Source organism: Balaenoptera physalus, assembly GCF_965194825.1.
Source record: "Balaenoptera physalus genome assembly, chromosome: 18".
NCBI lineage: Eukaryota > Metazoa > Chordata > Mammalia > Artiodactyla > Balaenopteridae > Balaenoptera > Balaenoptera physalus.
Genome location: NC_138899.1, coordinates 59,847,785 through 59,869,283, shown reverse-complemented (window position 1 = coordinate 59,869,283; position 21,499 = coordinate 59,847,785). Strand labels below are relative to the sequence as shown.

At 40.9% G+C, this 21,499-nt stretch overlaps 2 protein-coding genes across 2 annotated transcripts in view; one reads left to right on the top strand and one right to left on the bottom strand.

Moving 5' to 3' along the window:
• The window catches only part of GPALPP1 (GPALPP motifs containing 1), a 29,575-nt gene extending 22,092 nt beyond the window's left edge, over window positions 1-7,483 (bottom strand). Inside the window, exon 1 of the mRNA XM_082435403.1 lies at window positions 7,281-7,483. Coding sequence (XP_082291529.1) covers window positions 7,281-7,368 — 88 coding nt within the window. The 5' untranslated portion in view covers window positions 7,369-7,483. The remainder of the gene's footprint in view (window positions 1-7,280) is intronic.
• Window positions 7,484-7,542: 59 nt separating this feature from the next.
• Window positions 7,543-21,499, top strand: part of NUFIP1 (nuclear FMR1 interacting protein 1) — a 46,250-nt gene continuing 32,293 nt past the window's right edge. The window contains exons 1-5 of the mRNA XM_082435396.1: window positions 7,543-8,001; window positions 10,283-10,365; window positions 11,522-11,620; window positions 12,354-12,416; window positions 13,072-13,148. Coding sequence (XP_082291522.1) covers window positions 7,590-8,001; window positions 10,283-10,365; window positions 11,522-11,620; window positions 12,354-12,416; window positions 13,072-13,148 — 734 coding nt within the window. The 5' untranslated portion in view covers window positions 7,543-7,589. The remainder of the gene's footprint in view (window positions 8,002-10,282; window positions 10,366-11,521; window positions 11,621-12,353; window positions 12,417-13,071; window positions 13,149-21,499) is intronic.

Sequence of the window (21,499 nt, the reverse complement as noted above, 5' to 3'; positions counted from 1 at the left end):
GTTAACTATGAGATTCACAAAAGCTTTACTACCCAAACTTATAAATATAGCAATAGCACATAATTTCCCTGACATCTTGCAATTTTTGCATTGGTTGCAATTTTGGTTGGTGCAACTGCCAAAACGGTTTCATGATTTTGTTTTTTCCTTACGGACAGCATATGGTATACAATATTTATATCACGGAGCTAACCAAACAACAAATTTGCCATTCCACAGTCTAACATAGTAAAAATCAAAATTATCCATTCTGGTTTCTGACTAAGAATCACCACTTAAAAATATCTTTATTGGTTAATTACCAAACTTCTCAGTTAGCTTTCTGTTCAAGATGATTTTCTAAGCAGAAACAAAAGTAGAGGCACTCTAAATTCTCCTGCCTACTAGTAAAGATTCAGAGAAGAGAATGAGGTCACACTGGGATGCAGATGCCAAGGAAGAGGTAAGGGTGTTCTGTGCCCACTCACCAGAGTGAATTGCTCTCACTTCATGGCTTAGCAAAATTATAAATTATTACACGATGTCATTGTACGATGTCACATAGACAAAACTGTCTATGTCGATCCTCAGCAGTGATGCTAAAACTCTACTGACATAGTTCCCAAGCCTGGGTGTTTATCAGACTTGCCAAAATATTTTTAAAAAAGAGATTCCTGGGCCCTTGCCCCAGAGATTCTGACTTAGTTGGCCTGGAGTAGGGCCTGGAAATATGATTTTCCAAAGAGCTTCCCAGGTATGCTATTGCTTCAGTATTAATAACAACAAAAACTTAAAAGAGATTTACATGCATTTCCCTATTTAATTCTGACAACAACCTTATTAGGAAAGCAGTATTACTTCTATCTTACAGATGAGGAAACTGAGGCAGAGAGACAGTAACTTGCCCAATTTTACACAACTAAATAGTGGAGCTAGGATATGAACCTCTTAACCACTATATTAAACAACATTCAACAAAGTCAACATCCATCCATTCAACAAATATTTATTGAGTAAGTACTTCTGGAGAAACAACTTAAAAAAGAAACAAATAAAAAAAGGTGACTGAATACGTGGGAGGGTAATTTTAAAGACAGAGATCAGGGAAGGTTCTCCTGAGAAGACATTTGTAGGGAGACTTAAATGATGACAGTGGTCATGCAACAATCTGAGGGAAGAACATTCTAGATGGAGGAATCACTAGTGCGAAAGTCCTATGGAGAGAACAAGCCTGATGTGCTTGAGGGACAAAAAGGCCTGTGCGGCTAGAGCAAAGTAAGCAAAGTGACAAGACAAAGTTGGATGGTACAAAGGGGCCACACTGTATGCTTCGGGGCCAGACTCCAGCTGTGAATTCCAGCTCAGCCACTTCCTAGCTGTGTGATCTGGATATTATTTAACCTTCCTGTGTTACTCTCTTAATCTGTAAAGTGAGGTTAACAGTAGTTCCAATCTCATAGGGCTGTTGTGAAGAATACATATTATACCTGCAAAGCATATAACACTGTATCTGGCATACAGTAGGCACTCCATAAATGTGAGCATAGGCTGTGGTAATTGAGTTTGGATTTTAGTTATAACAGGCAGTCACTGCAAGGTTTTAAGTCTGGAGAGATATAATCTGAGTTAGCTTTTTTATTAAAACAAAAACAAAAACAAAAAACTCAGCTTGTGGACAATAGGGAATCAGGAGTAGGGGAGATGAGTTAGAAAGCTGATATGAAATGGTTTGATTTGCAACTGCTTTGAAGAAGCAGGATTTGCTAATGGTTTGGATGTGAGAAGTGACAGCCAAAAAGGAACTGAGGATGTCACAGGTTTCTGGCCTGATTAGCTAGCCAGGAGGATGGTAATGCTATTCTCTAATATGGAGAAGACTAGAAGGGAAGCATGTTTGGGGGAAGAGCTAAGAGCTTGCTTTCACATCTTCAGTTTAACATGCCCATTAGAAATTTCAGTGGTACTTGGGTATATTAATATAAAACCCAGGGGAGAAGGCAGGCTCAGTGTTGGAACCACTGGTCTATTTCTGAAATTTTTTTCCTATTTGCTCCTTGTTGTATTACCATAGAACAAGTGCTCAATACACAACAAATTGAATTAAAATATCCAAACTTTTATCTTAAAAAATTGGATGCATTTTTTCTACATTCTCCCACGTATCATTAAATAAAGGAAGGAATTATAGAAAATAAATGCTAAACTGGGGCTTCCCTGGTGGCGCAGTGGTTAAGAATCTGCCTGCCAATGCAGGGGACACGGGTTCGAGCCCTGGTCTGGGAAGATCCCACATGCCGTGGAGCAGCTAAGCCCATGCGCCACAACTGCTGAGCCTGTGCTCTGGAGCCCATGTGCCTAGAGCCCGTGCTCCTCAACAAGAGAGGCCACAGCAATGAGAGGCCCGCGCACCGCAATGAAGAGCAGCCCCCGCTCGCCGCACAAGAGAAAGCCCATGCCTAGCGACGAAGACCTGATGCAGACAAAAATAAATAAATTTATATATTTAAAAAAAAGCTAAACTGGTAATACGGCATGCCTAGAAGAGAACAATCAATGAGCAAAAGAGGAAAACAATAAGAATTAAAAGATAAAATTCATATCTCCAACTGCTGTTTAAGACTGAAGAACAGTTAATGTCTTCGTATGTAAATGTTCCCCAACTATAAGTGGAGATTATATCTGACTTCTGACCGTAATGAATAATGCCTTTACTGATTTCTGGTTTATCTTTGTATGTACTACTAATTCCTAGAGAAAGCACCTTTTAGAATATAGCAAGGGAGCACACAACCTTCCATAAATATCCCTTTCTTCAAAATTCTAGGCGGTTATTGTTTAACATGAAAGAGACTAGGGGATTACATTTCACTCTTGGCTCTTTCCATCTTCCTCTTGCTCCTAAGTATTAAAGACAGAAGTTTTTTTTCCTTTTTAGCTCCTTTCTTTTCTTTTTTCTTTTTTTTGCTGCATTGGGTCTTTGTTGCGGCGTGCGGGCTTTTCTCTAGTTGTGGCGAGCGGGGGCTACTCCTCGTTGCGGTGGCTTCTCTTGTTGCAGAGCACGGGCTCTAGGCGTGTGGGCTTAAGTAGTTGTGGCACGTGGCCTCAGTAGTTGTGGCTCACAGGCTCTAGAGCACAGGCTCGGTAGTTGTGGCGCGTGGGCTTAGTTGCTCCGCGGCATGTGGGATCTTCCCGGACCAGGGCTTGAACCCGTGTCCCCTGCATTGGCAGGTGGACCCTCAACCACTGCACCACCAGGGAAGCCCCCTAGCTTCACTTTTTTTTATAGGTATCATTCTTCAAAACTATATAAAATGTCTCAAAAAATTGTTTTAGGCATTTGTAATGAACTATTCCATCTCTTTCCTACTAAAGCAGTGATGCGCGTCATTAAGGTAGCTCTTCTACTGCAATGGTAATTTTACAAGTAGATTACAACTTCCATGAAAATAGAGATTATGTCATATATTTCATTATGTTTCTCTTGTGATATCTATCACACAGAATTATGCATACAAAAAGAAGTACTCAGTATAAAGCACATTCAATCTCATTATAGATCAGCAATCGATTATAATAGGAAACACTGACTCTGAACCCCAATTAAACAAAACATTATTCCCTCCAAAGCAATTCCATTCTTCTCATTAGTAGACTTAAACTACAAAAAAATTATACTGCTATATTATATTTTGAATTTCAACAATAAAGATTTGTGGAAATTTGTTTTCTCTCTTGTTATATGCATATTTTTATAATAATCTTGATTTTGCCTGTTGACTGGCAAAGTCTAAAATATTTACTATCTGGTTCAGGAAAAGCTTGCTGATCCTGTGACAGGATTGTCATGGAAATGTCAATAAGGAGCATCCAACTGTCTTTTGATGGGAGTAGGTAGTGACGTCAGTGGCGCAGTGGTTAAGAATCTGCCTGCCAATGCAGGGGACACGGGTTCGAGCCCTGGTCCGGGAAGATCCCACATGCCGCGGAGCAACTAAGCCCGTGCGCCACAACTACTGAGCCTGCGCTCTAGAGCCCGTGTGCCGCAAATACTAAACCCGCGTGCCACAACTACTGAAACCCGTGCGCCTAGAGCCCGTGCTCCGCAACAAGAGAAGCCACTGAAATGAGAAGCCCGCACACCGCAATGAAGAGCAGCCCCCCCGCTCAGCAACGAGGACCCAACACAGCCAAAAATAAATAAATAAATACAATTTTTAAAAAAAGTGATGGTTGGGCTGAGGCTAAAAGATGAGATTGAGTTAGCTGGGCAAAGGGAGTGTGGATTGGAGGAAGAGTGGTCCAGGCAGAGGGAAAAGCATCTGCAAAGAACTGAAAGCCTAAGGGCCTGGCACATCTAGAAATGTGTTCAGAGTGGCTGGAACCAAGAAAAGAGAGGAGGGATCACCAGCGGGAAATGTGGCTGTGAGGTCAAACAAGGTCAGGACTGAAAAGGGTGCCTTGAATTTAGCAAAAAGGTGCCGAGATGATTGGTGGGTGGTCTTCATTTATTTCCACAGTGAAATTGGTGAGAGTGGTCTCCGTGGATTGGCAAGAACAGAAGCCAGAATGCAGTGGGTTAAGGAGAAAACGGGGAGGATCCAGAGTTGGTCAGAGAGAAAGAGGAGTAGCTACTGGGGGATGTGGAGTAGTCTTCATGAAGATGGGAACGATCTGAATGTTCTGGTTAAATGCTAAGGGCAAGGAGCCCCCAGGACAAGAGAGGGAAGGGGTTCCGAGTAAAAATGGAAGGATTAGCCTTGGAAGGAGGTAGTTCCCCTCTTCCATTATAATCAAAGGGAAGATGAAAGAGCTGGGTAGAGGTTCGGGAAAGTTTTTAGGTACTGTGCCAGAAAAGTGAGGAAGTTCTCTTAAGATGGCATCTACTTTTTCTGCGAAGTAGATGGAGAGAGTGTAAAGAAGAAAGAGAAGGTTTTAAAAGGCCATGGTTGGTCATGGGGGAGGAGACCTGCGTGGGGAAACGTCTGAGGATGGCTGGGCAGAACTGCGGACCCAGCCAGGGAGGAGACTATAGTTTTTAGCAGCATTAGCCTGTGGAGGGGTGAGGTTTCTTCTAGCAGCACTTGGAAGCCTGGGTGTGGGCTCACCACAGGTGAACGACTGGATTGATCCAGGGCTGAGTTTTTGCTAGATGGGTTTAACAGAATACTGAATGGGGGGGCTTCCCTGGTGGCGCAGTGGTTGAGAGTCTGCCTGCCGATGCAGGGGACACGGGTTTGAGCCCTGGTCTGGGAGGATCCCACATGCCGCGGAGCAACTAAGCCCGTGCGCCACAGCTGCTGAGCCTGCGCGTCTGGAGCCATGCTCCGCAACGAGAGGCCGCGACAGTGAGAGGCCTGCGCACCGCGATGAAGAGTGGCCCCTGCTCGCCACAACTAGAGAAAGCCCTCGCACAGAAACGAAGACCCAACACAGCCAAAAATAAATAAATAAATAAATAAATAAATTTATTAAAAAAAAAAAAAAAAAAGAATACTGAATGGGATAAGGCAGTTGAAAACACTGGCAAGAGAAGGCACGAAAGGACGGACCATGGAGGCTAAGTTGAGCAGGGACAGAAGTAATTAAAGGAAATTTAAGGCCAAAACGGACTGAGGCAGAGATCACATGGCTCAATGAGACTAAAAACAAAAATAAAAAATAAAAAAATTGTAATGAGAGTAACTGAGTAAGAATGATGGATGAATAAGGGGTTCTGGCTGATAATAAGGTCTGAATTTAAATTTTCAGAGATGGGGGAATTCCCTGGCGGTCCGGTGGTTAGGACTCCATGATCTCACTGCCAAGGGCCCGGGTTCAATCCCTGGTCAGGGGACTAAGATCCTATAAGCTGCACAGTACGGCCAAAAAAAAAAAAAAAAAAAAAAGTTTTCAGAGGTGGAATAGGATCCAGTGTGTGACTGCAAACGTGGCTGGGATGAGTGGCGTGAAGGTTGCCGCAGACGAGGAGAATAAAGTCAGAGTCAAAAGAGCCCAGGCTCCACTCAGCTTACACAAAGCAGTGTCTGGAGTATGCAGACTGGTCTTGAGAAAACATCTGCACCCCCGTGTTTTCAACATGATCTCAGGGGACATTTCCCAGCACTCAATTTTCCAGAGTATTGAAATAAAATTAAATTGGTCCATCTCAGACCTGTGTGCTAAATAAAAAGTTTGGTTAAGCCCACTTTTCTTCAACCTTAGTTGAATGGAACCTTCCTTGCTAAAATAAAAGCCTAACATTTTAACAGCTATAGCAGAAACAAGACCTGGAAAGAAACCTCTAGGTGGAAACTTGGCCTCTGCGTAGTCAAAGAATGCAAATTAGATTCAGAAATGGAAGAGTTATTCTTCCAGCTTTGCTCTTTGCCAACTTCAGTCAGTCCCAGGCTACAAATTAGTACAAACATGAAAGGGATGGATACTCATCACGGAGGAGTCTGAGAAGCATTTATTTGGCAAATGCGAGGTGCCTGCTATGTGTTAAGGCTAGAAGACTATAGTGCAATGGTGGAGACAGATATGTCAGCAAGTTATTCGAAAACAGTGTATATTAAATATGTGATGTAATTAAGTAGGCAAAAAACCCGTGGGTAAAGAGGAGGGCGTGACAATGCTTGGGAGAGTTTGGAAAGCCTTCACTGAGGTGACACTGAAGTTAGGGCTTGAAGGATGAGGTGGGAGTTTGTCAGGTATGTCAAAAAGAGCAGGGCGACAGCCGAAGGAGCCTAGAGAATCGAAGAACTGCGCAGAAACTCGGATTGGTTTGAGCTCTGAGCCGTGTGTGTCAGGACAGGACGAGAGGCTAGGAAGGCAGATCGGGGGCTAGGGCTCAGAGCATCTTCTGCAAGAGCCAAGGGCATTCATTGCACGTTAGAAGGCAAGAAGGCACAGAGGTTCGGAGTACGGGCTTCGCTCTAAGTCGGGCTCCACCACTTAACTAACTGTGTGGTATGAGCAACAGCCTGGGCCTCAGTGTCCCCATTTGCAACACGAAATAATAATCTTTACCTTATACAGCGGCCAGGAGTATTAAATCACTGAATGTGTATCGATCGTTTAGCACAGCGTCCAGCCCATTGAGAACTAAATGCGAATACTTCTTGGTGATAATGATTACCAGGCCAAAGCTCGTTTCTACAGCCCCCACGGCCACGCTTGGGAAGGAAAGTTAGCTCGGGTGGGGCCGCGCCCACTCGCCACTCCTCCGCCCTCCCGGGCCTCGGGACCAGTACTCCGAGAACAGGGCCGGGCCAGAGACGGGGTGGGTGGGCCTGGCGGGCAGGGGACACGTCGCCGCTTACCGGGGCTGGGGTCCCGCTCCTCGTCCTCCGCTGACCCGCTGGCCTTGAAGCCGGGCGGCAGTGCCGGCCCGATAAGATCCCTCGCCATACGCGGTGGCAGACACTGGTCCCGCACACAAGTGTATCCACACCGAGTCAAACCTCCCCACTAGACAGCCCGCCATACGCCGAAAATGAGGGAAGCTTTTCCGGCGCCGACCAATGACGTAGCAGCCTGTGATTGGCTGACCTGTGTCATTAACGATAGCGGAAGTGACGTCTAAGGCTTGCTCCACATTCGCACGCTGGCTTCCTTACTAGGCGGATGGCATGGGTGAGCCGGCAAGTGGTTTCGTGACTCGCACGGGGTGTTTTTCAGCTCCCGAGGTGACCCCCACTTTGGAGCCTCTGAGCGACGGTGCCTCGCTGCCGGACAACTGGATGTTCTGGGCGATGCTGCCGGCGCCGCCACCACCGCCTTCGTCGCTTCCCGCAGCAGGGTCCGAACCTTCCTCAGAGGCTCAGCCCCCCGCGGAGGCCCAGAGCCTCCCCGAGGCGCCTCCCCCCTTTGACGCCCAGATTCTTCCCGGGGCACAGCCCCCTTTCGACGCCCAGTCCCCCCTTGATTCTCAGCGTCAACTCAATGGCCAGCCTTCTTGGAATTTCCAGGCTTCAACATCATGGTACTGGACACAGTCTCCTGGTGTTTTTCCTTGGCATCGGCAGCCCCACAACACTCCGGGTAGGTTGTTACCCCTCTCTGTACCACCCCTTACCTTTCCTTTTCCCTTCTTCCCTCTCCTTTTCCACCCTTGTTGCTCTCTCCCCTTCTGATACTGCCTTGAACTCTTGGAGTCTGGTCATTAATGTCTCACAGTTCGTTCCACAGTTATGTTTTTCCTGCCTGTGCATTCAGTTTAACAATTATTTATTGAATTCAAACTATGAACCAGGAAGGGGAGATATAACAGTGAACAAAACATACAAATATCCTTATTTTGAGCTTAAATCTCCTGGTGTAGGAAGACAGACAATAAACAAAAGAAAGCAGTGTGTATTAGAAGGCAGTGAGTGCTATGGCGAGAGAGCAGAGTGACAGGCAGTGCAGTTTTAAATGTCATTGTCAGTCGTAAGTAAGGTGACATTGGAGCAAAGACTTCAGGGAGGTGAGGGATCAGAGCAGTGCATGTATCTGGGGGATAGCGATACAGGCAGAGGGACCTTCAAGTACAAAGGCCTGGAGGCAGAAGCTATAGATCAGAATGGAACCCAGTGAGGCAAGAAAGGACTGAGCCTGGGGTGGAGTTGTAGGCGATAGAGGAAGAGGGCCTTGTAGATCGTGGGACTTCTACTGTTATGATATGTTTAGTGCAGGGGAGTGGCATGCTTTGATTTATGTTTTCAAAGGGTTAATATGGCTACTAATTGGAAATGACAGAAAGGGAGATGAGTTAAGAAGGTATTGCAGTTAACCTGGTGAGAGATACTGGGGACTTGGACCAAGGTGGAGCTCAGGAGGTGATGAGAAGTAGTTGGATTCTAGATATATCTTGAAGGTAGGGTAGGGCCAGCATGATTTGTTGAGGAATTGGATGTGGGATGGGATGTAAAGAGGAGACGAGAATAACTTAAAGTTTTTTGCCAAGCAAGTGGAAGGATGTGGAGGGAGTAGATTTGGAAAGGAGACCAGGAGTTGAGTTTGGAATATGATTTGTGTCAAGTAGAGATACTGAACTGGCTGTTAGCTATTAGTTTGTACTTTCAGGGGAGGTTTGTGGCTAGAGCTGTAAATCGGGGTGTCATTAACATAGAGATCATATTTAAAGCCATGAAATTGTTCGCTTAGAACAATTCAATTTACATTAAGTTGAATCCAAATCAGTGTTTACTGTATGCCTAATGCTGGGGATATGAATGTGCCTAAGACAGTCCCAAACGAGGTGAGATGGGTTCATAAATATAAATCACAACTCAGTGTGACTGGTGATAGAGACATATAAAAGGAAATTTCAGAGTATGGAGAAAGTTGGGGAAAATTTTTGGAAGAAGTGTATTGGGAGATGTTTAATATTCTGGAAGAGATACTTTTTAGATGGAAGCAAAGAGCTGTCAGTGCAAGGTGAGTTCTGAAGGTTGCAATGTTCTGGTGTGACTAAAGCATAGTATGTGGAAGGTACAGGGAAGAGCAGGGTGAAAAAATAAAGTGGGATCTCATCGAAGGACTCTAGGAAGCTACTTGCTTCCAGGGTCTTGAGCAGGGTTGTGATGACTGGAGGATTATTTTTGTGGTGTCAGTGTGCAGGGTCTGTTGGAAGAGAGGGCTTAGGAAGTGGAAGCCAGTCTGGAAGGCTGTCACAGTGATCTGGGTGAAAGATCAAGGTTTCAGAGTTGGGTCATGTCAATAAGAAAGGAAAAATATTTGAGAAGAAATGTATTTCACAAGGGTCTGTTTTCCTGGTGTAAAATTGATGCTGAAAGAGCTTCATTAGGGATTTTATGGTTTACATTTCTTTTTACTTTTTAAAAATATTTTTATTTATTTATTTATTTGGCTGCGCTGGGCCTTAGTTGCGGCACATGGGATCTTCATTGCGGCGTGTGGGATCTTTAGTTGCAGCATGTGGGCTCTTAGTTGCGGCACGCGGGATCTAGTTCCCTGACCAGGGATTGAACCCGGGCCCCCTGCATTGGGAGCACAGAGTCAACTACTAGACCACCAGGGAAGTCCCTGGTTTACATTTCTAATGTTTGAAATAACTACAAGGAATTTTACCAGGTTAGCTTGTCCATTCCTTTACTTAGACATCCAAAGCATCTATGGACATGTAATCTTACCAATATGTATTAATTTGAAAAATGTTTATTTGGTAAACTAGTCTTAATCTTTGTTAATTTGTTTGAATTACTATTCTGCCTAGAAGTAGTTTACCACTGTTTTTACTCAAGTATTTATGACATTCTGTAGCAAAATTTTAAATAATTGTATAGTTGCAAACATTTCTGGATCCCTTTTTGTTTTTCAGTTAAACATTCTTATCTTCCACGAAAACATGATGCAAAGGTCAATGACTTCAACATCTCTCCCAGGAGAAAACAGAAAAAAAGGGTATTTTTTAAGATTTTCTTGAATGTGACAGTTTGGTCCCTATGTCACTGTTTCATATCTTGTGTTTCTATCATAACTGTCTCTGTGTTTTGCATTCATTATTGACACAGCAGAGCCGTGCATAAAAGGATCTTTAAGAGTCTTGGCTGTAAGTAAAAACTTCAAGCGAAATATTTTTGAGAAATAAATGGAGAAATTGTAGAAAAAGAAAACATTTAATTCATTTCAGTACAGTATCAGGAGTAAATATAATGGAGAATTATGATTACAGATAAATGTAAATGTTATTAAACTTCAATGAAGTAAACAAAAGTATAATATATGTAAGTTATACATAATATATATTATATATTTAATTAATTTATTTTACTAAAATATTGGGAGGAGAAGGATGAAATTAAAAGTGTTTGTTTTTTTTAATGAGGAACAACCCTTCGTTATGTTCAGAAACTGAGTCTTAAAATAGGCTTCTTTTATTCTGATGTAGCTTATAATCTGGTCTTTCAACTTTTAAGATGTGTAAATAATTTTATTAGTTTAGAATAAATTGAGTAAATCTACAGCATGAAATTAGTACCCTTCATTTTGGCATCAAAACTATGTAACTAATATTAACAAAATATTGTGAAAGTATGTTTATTAACATAATCTCAACATTGAACAATTGGGGCCCTATATAGCCTATCATTGTAATAATCATTTTTGTTTTATGTTTAAACATAAAAATAGTAAATTGGGAATTAAAAAAAACTAATATTTACCTAAATAGTTCTTTTTTTCTCATTCTGTAGTTAAAATATACACATGCACACGCACACACTTGTTTTTCCTAAAAGAAGAAATACTGTTTTTACCCTGAATATTTATTCTTAGGTCATTTTGACATATGCTCTATTAAGTTTTAATTAGATTACCAATTTGAAATCTACTCACAATTTATATTAGCTTTACTCAGATTTAAAACTTTTTAACAAGCCTGGCTTTTCCTAACGTATTTGTTAAAAATAAAAACAGAATCATCCCTTGATTAGAAATGTATTCAGAAGTTTTTGCCACCTGTAAGGGTTGTGTGAAAAATCAAAATATGTGCTATATTTTTACTGATGATTAAAGAGTTCTCACCAAAAGCCTAATGCCTCTTCATCTTTGTTTGCAGAAAAGAAAGGAACCAGTTTTTCACTATTTTTGTGATACCTGTGATCGTGGTTTTAAAAATCAAGAGAAGTATGATAAACACATGTCCGAACATATGAAAGTAGGTTTTCTTAGTTGTCCTGATATTTATTTAGCAAAATGGTGTATTTGGTAGAAATTCTAAGCTTTCTTCCCTTAAAAGTTTATAGTTTTCATAGAAATGTTGTTTGATGACTTGACAAATTGGGACAGTGACCCTGGGATTTGCAGTTTGCGGGTGGGAAGCCCACTGCTTCAGGAAGTGTGAGATGGCAGTAAAAGAGAAGGGAGGTCTGGCAGCTGTTTGTAGGTATGCGCCTCCTCTGCTCTGTGAGAGGCTGGGCCTCCCCTCCGGTTGCTCCGTGCGCCTCTTTCACCTTTAAGGCTGCCCTTGACTATTTAACCACACAGTGTAATTTGCCTTGGCCCAGCACCCTCTACGGATGGTTTAGACCTTATTAAGTACTTTTAACCAGGATATTTGAGAAGTAAAAAAGTTAAAAAGAAAGTTCTTAGTTTGGAAAAGTTCTCTTTCAGTTTGTAGGCGTGCCCCTTAACTTTAGGAATTAAGAACATTTTACAACATTGCTGATGTCGTGCATTCACTCAAGTGGAGAAGTAAATGATATGCATTACTGTACTATGTACTTTGAGAGTGCAGTTCTGTTTTGGAGGGATTTTTGTTTTAGGTATTCAGTGATAACACCACATAGATGGGATACTATGTAATATGACCAGAATATGTCTGTATATATAGTAGTAAGGTAAGTTTTTTATGGAAAACATTGAATAGCCTTTCTTAAAAATTCTTACAGTGCCCTGAGGTAGATTGCTCTTTTAGTGCACATGAGAAGATTGTCCAGTTCCATTGGAGAAATGTAAGTTCTTTTTTTGTTTGTTTGTTTGTTACATGCTCTTTTTATTTCATTGATTTATTATCTTCATAGCTCTCTATTTACATAGCCTACTAATAAGTAACATTCACAGAACACTGTACTTTGTAAGGCATTTTTACATTTACTATTCAATTTTATCCTCGTAAGCCACTGTGTAAAGTAAATAAATCTTGGCCCTATTTAACAGATTGGTGAAATGATTTGCCCAGGGTCTCAGAACTGACCCCTGCACTTGAATTTCATGATGGCAAATTCTGTTTTACTATACCATGCTGTTTCAAATTGTTTGGTGTATTCATTATTTCTCTAGCTAACTTTCTCAACTTTGGTTGGTAGGTAATTCATTTGGGTATTTAATATCAATCAAGTATTGAGTGACATTTTCTTTGTAACCAAAATGATATTATGACTTTTTTCTTATCAGTAGTACTAATCTAAAGACAAGAGAAAAATTCTTTTTCCTTTAAAGGAAAAGTCATAATAAGGATAGATAAAACCTGCTTACTTAGTTTTAAAATTGTCTCTGCTAGTAAATTTACTTTTGGGTACACAGTCTCCATTATCCCCCATAATATTTGAGATTTAGTCAAAAGCATACAATACGCTTCTTGATATTCAGCAGACATTTTCCCCTTAGACGCATGCTCCTGGTATGAAGAAAATCAAGTTAGACACTCCAGAGGAGATTGCAAGATGGAGGGAAGAAAGAAGAAAGTGAGTAAAGAGTTAAGAACTAGTGAAACAATTTTCTTTGACTGTGGCAAGGCTGAGTACTTGAAAATAATGACCGTTCTCGCCCTAAGGAGCAATTTGTAAAAGGAAATTTGGTCTTTTCTTATTTATTTATTTATTTAAATTTTTGAATTTTATTTATATTTATTTATTTATTTAAAAATTTTTTGTGTATTTATTTTTTTATACAGCAGGTTCTTATTAGTCATCAATTTTATACACATCAGTGTATACATGTCAATCCCAATTGCCCAATTCATCACACCACCACCACAACCCCTCCGTGGCTTTCCCGCATTGTGTCTATACGTTTGTTCTCTACATCTGTGTCTCAACTTCTGCCCTGCAAACCCGTTCATCTGTACCACTTTCTAGACACTTCTCTAGTGTCTATACGTTTGTTCTCTACATCTGTGTCTCAACTTCTGCCCTGCAAACCGGTTTATCTGTACCACTTTTCTAGGTTCCACATACATGCGTTAACATATGGTATTTGTTTTTCTCTTTCCGACTGACTTCACTCTGTATGACAGTCTCTAGATCCATCCACGTCTCAACAAATGACCCAATTTCGTTCCTTTTTATGGCTGAGTAATATCCCATTGTATATATGTACCACATCTTCTTTATCCATTTGTCTGTCGATGGGCATTTAGGTTGCTTCCATGACCTGGCTATTGCAAATAGTGCTGCAGTGAACATTGGGGTGCAGTGTCTTTTTGAATTATAGTTTTCTCTGGGTATATGCCCAGTGGTGGGATTGCTGGATCATATGGTAATTCTATTTTTAGTTTTTTAAGGAGCCTCCATACTGTTCTCCATAGTGGGTGTATCAGTTTACATTCCCACCAACAGTGTAAGAGGGTTCCCTTTTCTCCACACCCTCTCCAGCATTTGTTGTTTGTAGATTTTCTGATGATGCCCATTCTGACTGGTGTGAGGTGATACCTCATTGTAGTTTTGATCTGCATTTCTCTAATAATTAGTGATGTTGAGCAGCTTTTCATGTGCTTCTTATCCATCTGTATGTCTTCTTTGGAGAAATGTCTATTTAGGTCTTCTGCCCATTTTTTGATTGGGTTGTTTGTTTTTTTAATATTGAGCTAATAATTAATATTTATAATAAATATAAATTTATATATTTTGGAGATTAATCCTTTGTCCGTTGATTCGTTTGCAGATATTTTCTCCCATACTGAGGGTTGTCTTTTCGTCTTGTTTATGGTTTCCTTTGCTGTGCAAAAGCTTTTAAGTTTCATTAGGTCCCATTTGTTTATTTTTGTTTTTATTTCCATGACTCTAGGAGGTGGCTCAAAAAAATCTTGCTGTGATTTATGTCAAAGAGTGTTCTTCCTATGTTTTCCTCTAAGAGTTTTATAGTGTCCGGTCTTACATTTAGGTCTCCAATCCATTTTTTTTAAAAAATTAATTAATTTATTTTTGGCTGTGTTGGGTCTTCATTTCTGTGTGAGGGCTTTCTCCAGTTCTGGCGAGCGGGGGCCACTCTTCATCGTGGTGCACGGGCCCCTCACTGTTGCGGCCTCTCCCATTGCGGAGCACAGGCTCCAGACGTGCAGGCTCAGTAGTTGTGGCTCACGGGCCTAGCTGCTCTGCAGCATATGGGATCTTCCCAGACCAGGGCTCGAACCCATGTCCCCTGCATTGGCAGGCAGATTCTTAACCACTGCGCCACCAGGGAAGCCCCTCTAATCCAGTTTGAGTTTATTTTTGTGTATGGTGTTAGGGAGTGTTCTAATTTCATTCTTTTACATGTAGCTGTCCAGTTTTCCCAGCACCACTTATTGAAGAGAGTGTCTTTTCTCCATTGTATATCCTTGCCTCCTTTGTCATAGATTAGTTGACCGTAGGTGCATGGGTTTACCTCTGGGCTTTCTATCTTGTTCTATGTTTCTTTTTTTGTGCCAGTACCATATTGTCTTGATTACTGTAGCTTTATAGTATAGTCTGAAGTCAGGGAGTCTGATTCCTGCAGCTCCATTTTTTTCCCTCAACACTGCTTTGGCTATTCGGGGTCTTTTGTGTCTCCATACAAATTTTAAGATTTTTTGTTCTAGTTCTGTAAAAAATGCCATTGATAATTTGATAGAGATTGCATTGGATCTGTAGATTGCTTTGGGTAGTATAGTCATTTTCACAATATTGATTCTTCCAATCCAAGAACATGGTATATCTCTCCATCTGTTGGTATCATCTTTAATTTCTTTCATCAGTGTCTTATAGTTTTCTGCATACAGGTCTTTTGTCTCCCTACGTAGGTTTATTCCTAGGTATTCTATTCTTTTTGTTGCAATGGTAAATGGGAGTGTTTCCTTAATTTCTCTTTCAGATTTTTCATCATTAGTGTATAGGAATGCAAGAGACTTCTCTGCATTAATTTTGTATCCTGCAACTTTACCAGATTCATTGATTAGCTCTAGTAGTTTTCTGGTGGCATCTTTACGATTCTCTATGTATAGTATCATGTCATCTGCAAACAGTGACAGTTTTACTTCTTTTCCAATTTGGATTCCTTTTATTTCTTTTTCTTCTGTGATTGCAATGGCTAGGACTTCCAAAACTATGTTGAATAATAGTGGTGAGAGTGCACATCCTTGTCTTGTTCCTGATCTTAGAGGAAATGCTTTCAGTTTTTCATCATTGAGAATGATGTTTGCTGTGGGTTTGTCATATATGGCCTTTATTATGTTGAGGTAGGTTCCCTCTATGCCCACTTTCTGGAGGGTTTTTATCATAAATGGGTGTTGAATTTTGTCAAAAGCTTTTTCTGCATCTATTGAGATGATCATATGGTTTTTCTTCTTCAATTTGTTAATATGGTGTAACACATGGATTGATTTGCATATATTGAAGAATCCTTGCATCCCTGGGATAAATCCCACTTGTTCATGGTGTATGAACCTTTTAATGTGTTGTTGGCTTCTGTTTGCTAGTATTTTGTTGAGGATTTTTGCATTTATATTCATCAGTGATATTGGTCTATAATTTTCTTTTTTTGTAGTATCTTTGTCTGGTTTTGGTATCAGGGTGATGGTGGCCTCATAGAATGAGTTTGGGAGTGTTTCTCCCTCTGCTATATTTTGGAAGAGTTTGAGAAGGATGGGGGATATCTCTTGTCTAAATGTCTGATAGAATTCACCTGTGAAGCCATCTGGTCCTGCACTTTTGTTTGTTGGAAGATTTTTTATCACAGTTTCAATTTCATTACTTGTGATTGGTCTGTTCATATTTTCTGTTTCTTCCTGGTTCAGTCTTGGAAGGTTAATACCTTTCTAAGAATTTGCCCATTTCTTCCAGGTTGTCCATTTTATTGGCAGAGTTGCTTGTAGTAGTCTCTTAGGATGCTTTGTATTTCTGCGGTGTCTGTTGTAACTTCTCCTTTTTAATTTCTAATTTTATTGATTTGAGTCCTTGCCCTCTTTTTCTTGATGAGTCTGGCTAATGGTTTATCAATTTTGTTTATCTTCTCAAAGAACCAGCTTTTAGTTTTATTGATCTTTGCTATTGTTTTCTTTGTTTCTATCTCATTTATTTCTCCTCTGATCTTTATGATTTCTTTCCTTCTGCTAACTTTGGGTTTTGTTTGTTCTTCTTTCTCTAGTTCCTTTAAGTGTAAGGTTAGATTGTTTATTTGAGATGTTTCTTGTTTCTTGAGGTAGGCTTGTATAGCTATAAACTTCCCTCTTAGAACTGCTTTTGCTGCATCCCGTAAGTTTTGGATCGTTGCGTTTTCATTGTCATTTGTCTCTAGGTATTTTTTGATTTCCTCTTTGATTTCTTCAGTGATCTCTTGGTTATTTAGTAACGTATTGTTTAGCCTCCATGTGTTTGTCTTTTTTACGTTTTTTTCCCTGTAATTCATTTCTAATCTCATAGCGTTGTGGTCAGAAAAGATGCTTGATATGATTTCAATTTTCTTAAATTTACTGAGGCTTGATCTGTGACCCAAGATGTGATCGATCCTGGAGAATGTTCCATGCGCACTTGAGAAGAAAGTGTAATCTGCTGTTTTTGGATGGAATGTCCTATAAATATCAATTGAATCTATCTGGTCTATTGTGTCATTTAAAGCTTCTCTTTCCTTGTTTATTTTCATTTTGGATGATCTGTCCATTGGTGTAAGTGAGGTGTTAACATCCCCCACTATTATTGTGTTACTGTCGATTTCCTCTTTTATAGCTGTTAGCAGTTGCCTTACGTATTGAGGTTCTCCTATGTTGGGTGCATATATATTTATAATTTTTATATCTTCTTCTTGGAATGATCCCTTGATCATTATGTAGTGTCCTTCCTTGTCTGTTTTAACATTCTTTATTTTAAAATCTATTTTATGTAGTATGAGTATTGCTACTGCAGCTTTCTTTTGATTTCCGTTTGCATGGAATATCTTTTTCCATCCCCTCACTTTCAGTCTGTATGTGTCCCTAGGTCTGAAGTGGGTCTCTTGTAGACAGCATATATATGGGTCTTGTTTTTGTATCCATTCAGCAATCCTGTGTCTTTTGGTTGGAACATTTAATCCATTCACGCTTAAGGTAATTATCAATATGTATGTTCCTATCACCATATTCTTAATTGTTTTGGGTTTGTTTTTGTAGGTCCTTTTTCTTCTCTTGTGTTTCCCACTTAGAGAAGTTCCTTTAGCATTTGTTGTAAAGCTGGTTTGGTGGTGCTGAATTCTCTTAGCTTTTGCTTGTCTGTAAAGCTTTTGATTTCTCCCTCGAATCTGAATGAGATCCTTGCCAGGTAGAGTAATCTTGGTTGTAGGTTCTTCCCTTTCGTCACTTTAAGTATATCGTGCCACTCCCTTATGGCTTGTAGAGTTTCTGCTGAGAAGTCAGCTGTTAACCTTATGGGAGTTCCCTTGTATGTTATTTGTCATTTTTCCCTTGCTGCTTTCAATAATTTTTCTTTGTCTTTAATTTTTGCCAGTTTGATTACTATGTGTCTTGGCATGTTTCTCCTTGGGTTTATCCTGTATGGGAGTCGCTGTGCTTCCTGGACTTCGGTGGCTATTTCCTTTCCCACGTTAGGGAAGTTTTCGACTATAATCTCTTCAAATATTTTCTCAGGTCCTTTCTCTCTCTCTTCTCCTTCTGGGACCCCTATAATGAGAATGTTGTTGCGTTTAATGTTGTCCCAGAGGTCTCTTAGGCTGTCTTCATTTCTCTTCATTCTTTTTTCTTTATTCTGTTCCACGGCAGTGAATTCCACCATTCTGTCTTCCAGGTCACTTATCCGTTCTTCTGCCTCAGTTATTCTGCTATTGATTCCTTCTAGTGTAGTTTTCATTTCAGTTATTGTATTGTTCATCTCTGTTTGCTTGTTCTTTAATTCTTCTAGATCTTTGTTAAACATTTCTTGCATCTTCTCGATCTTTGCCTCCATTCTTTTTCTGAGGTCCTGGATCATCTTCACTATCATTATTCTGAATTCTTTTTCTGGAAGGTTGCCTATCTCCACTTTATTTAGTTGTTTTTCTGGGGTTTTATCTTGTTCCTTCATCTGGTACATAGCCCTCTGCCTTTTCATCTTGTCTATCTTTCTGTGAATGTGGTGTTTGTTTCACAGTCTGCAGGATTGTAGTTCTTCTTGCTTCTGCTGTCTGCCCGCTGGTGGATGAGGCCATCTACGAGGCTTTTGCAAGTTTCCTGATGGGAGATTATTGGTGGTGGGTAGAGCTGGCTGTTGCCCTGGTGGGCAGAGCTCAGTAAAACTTTAATCCGCTTGACTGCTGATTGTTAGGACTGAGTTTCCTCCCTGTTGGTTGTTTGGCCTGAGGCAACCCAGCACTGGAGCCTACCTGGGCTCTTTGGTGGGGCTAATGGTGGACTCTGGGAGGGCTCACGCCAAGGAGTACTTCCCAGAACTTCTGCTGCCAGTGTCCTTGTCCCCACGGTGAGCCACAGCCACCCCCCGCCTCTGCAGGAGACCCTCCAACACTAGCAGGTAGGTCGGGTTCAGTCTCCCCTGGGGTCACTGCTCCTTCCCCTGGGTCCCGATGTGCACACTCCTTTGTGTGTGCCCTCCAAGAGTGGAGTCTCTGTTTCCCCCAGTCCTGTCAAAGTCCTGCTGTCAAATCCCACTAGCCTTCAAAGTCTGATTCTCTAGGAATTTCTCCTCCTGTTGCCAGACCCCCAGGTTGGGAAGCCTGACGTGGGGCTCAGAACCTTCACTCCAGTGGGTGGACTTCTGTGGTATAAGTGTTCTCCAGTCTGTGAGCCACCCACCCAGCAGTTATGGGATTTGATTTTACTGTGATTGCGCCCCTCCTACTGTCTCATTGTGGCTTCTTCTTTGTCTTTGGATGTGGGGTATCTTTTTTGGTGAGTTCCAGTGTCCTCCTGTCTATGACTGTCCAGCAGCTAGTTGTGATTCTGGTGTTCTCGCAAGAGGGAGTGAGAGCACGTCCTTCTACTCCACCATGTTGGTTTAGGCCCACCCATGGAAATTTGGTCTTTTATAATGTTGCAGATATTCAATGGAAAATGACCAGTCCTAATTTTGTCATTCTTCAGAATTGGTATATAGTGACTTAGGGAGTATCATTACTTGACGTATGATAAACACACAGCTTTTATTATTGCAGTTTTGATTCATTGCATTCCATTATAATGTTGGTACTAGGGAATAGGACTGTAAGCTATATTATATGAGGCTATTTGAATGTAGCTTTTGGTAGACCGAATAGGAACTCTTCATAAATAACTGATGTCATACTGGGATGTTGCTCTTTGAGGGGAGCCACTACATGCCCCCTCTGTTAAATGTTCCAATACTGAGGCAGTGATGGGTGGGTGCTATTTAAAAAAAAATGTATAATGCTTTGCTATGTTTATTGTTTTGATTACTTTAAAAAAGTTGTTGAATGATTGGGATGTGCTAGGCAGAGGGAGTACAGCAGTGACAAGATACACACGGGCCTGCCCTTATCCATAAAAAGATGAGAAATGTTTTCCTGTAATTAAAGTCTGAGAAATTTGAGCCTTACCATGTGACTTGTAGCTTTATACTTATTAGGGAAGAAAGCTTAATAGATGTCTAGCTAGAATCTACCAATGAAAAATCCCATGAGGATGCTGTTGTCTCAGGATAGGACCAGGATACCTCAGCCTGAAACAGAAGACCAAGTCAGAGCTATTAGGATGGTCAGCAGCACTTTTAAGTCAATAGCTGTTTTTCTGGAATTAAAAAATGAGGAGAGCCTGAGATAGGAAGAGTTACCTTCAAAGGTCAAAAAAGATGCTTAAAAACTTTTAACCAGCAGGTTAAAGTTGTACTTCGTTCAACTTAAAGTTTTCAGCTTAAAGCCCCTGTATGTGTGTATATGAAGAACTGTGTGAAATGTTGCACTGTTATGTGAGAGAGTTAGTTACTGCCCTTTAAAGCTTGAAAGGTAATTCTGAGGAAAACCAGCATAAAGATAAAGATTTAGAACCAACCGAGAACAAATAGAATTCAGTAAATGTGTATGTAACTATCCATTGTTAATACTCTGTAAAGAGTTGGATGAGGTTGAAGGACAATCAGAGGAATTTAATTCTTAAGCAAGTAAACCTGGGTCCAGCCAGTCAGCAGTCAACATGGACTCAGTGGATTTAATAGAATTTTAAGAGCATCCTTGGCTAACAAATGTAAGAATCTAGGGTAAGAATCTAGGCCACCAGGAGTAGGGTATACTAGAATGCCTTTTCCTCTTTATCTCCTGGCAGAATCTTATTTATCTTGTAAGACCTGTGTTTTTGTTTTTTTTTTTTTAACATGTATTTATTTATTTATTTATTTTGGCTGCGCTGGATCTTAGTCGCAGCATACAGACTTCTTCTTAGTTGCCGCATACATGCAGGATCTAGTTCCCCGACCAGGGATTGAACCCAGGCCCCCAGCATTGGGAGTGCACAGTCTTACCCACTGGGCCACCAGGGAAGTCCCAAGACCTCTCTTAAGTGTCACCTGATTGGTCATTCTCTTCTTCTTCTTCATTTCCTCTATCTCAGTGCTGCCAGAGTGCTAGTCTGTAACAAGATAAGGAACTTGTACCAGAATATAAATCTATACCTTACTTCCTTCATTGAGAAAGTCTTGGTAAGAAGAAAATGTTCAGCTGAACTAAATATATTTTGCTTAGGGACATAGCTGATTTATACCCTGACGTAAGTGTGTGGATTGGCTGCCAGCCCACAGACCAACCTCCCCTAAAGCATTATTCACTACTTCCTGTGTGAATACATAGCTTATTAATAGAAACACAATAGCGTTTGTTGCGTTATATTATAGGTGGCCCTAGTCTTAGACATTTTTGATTCTGCTGCACT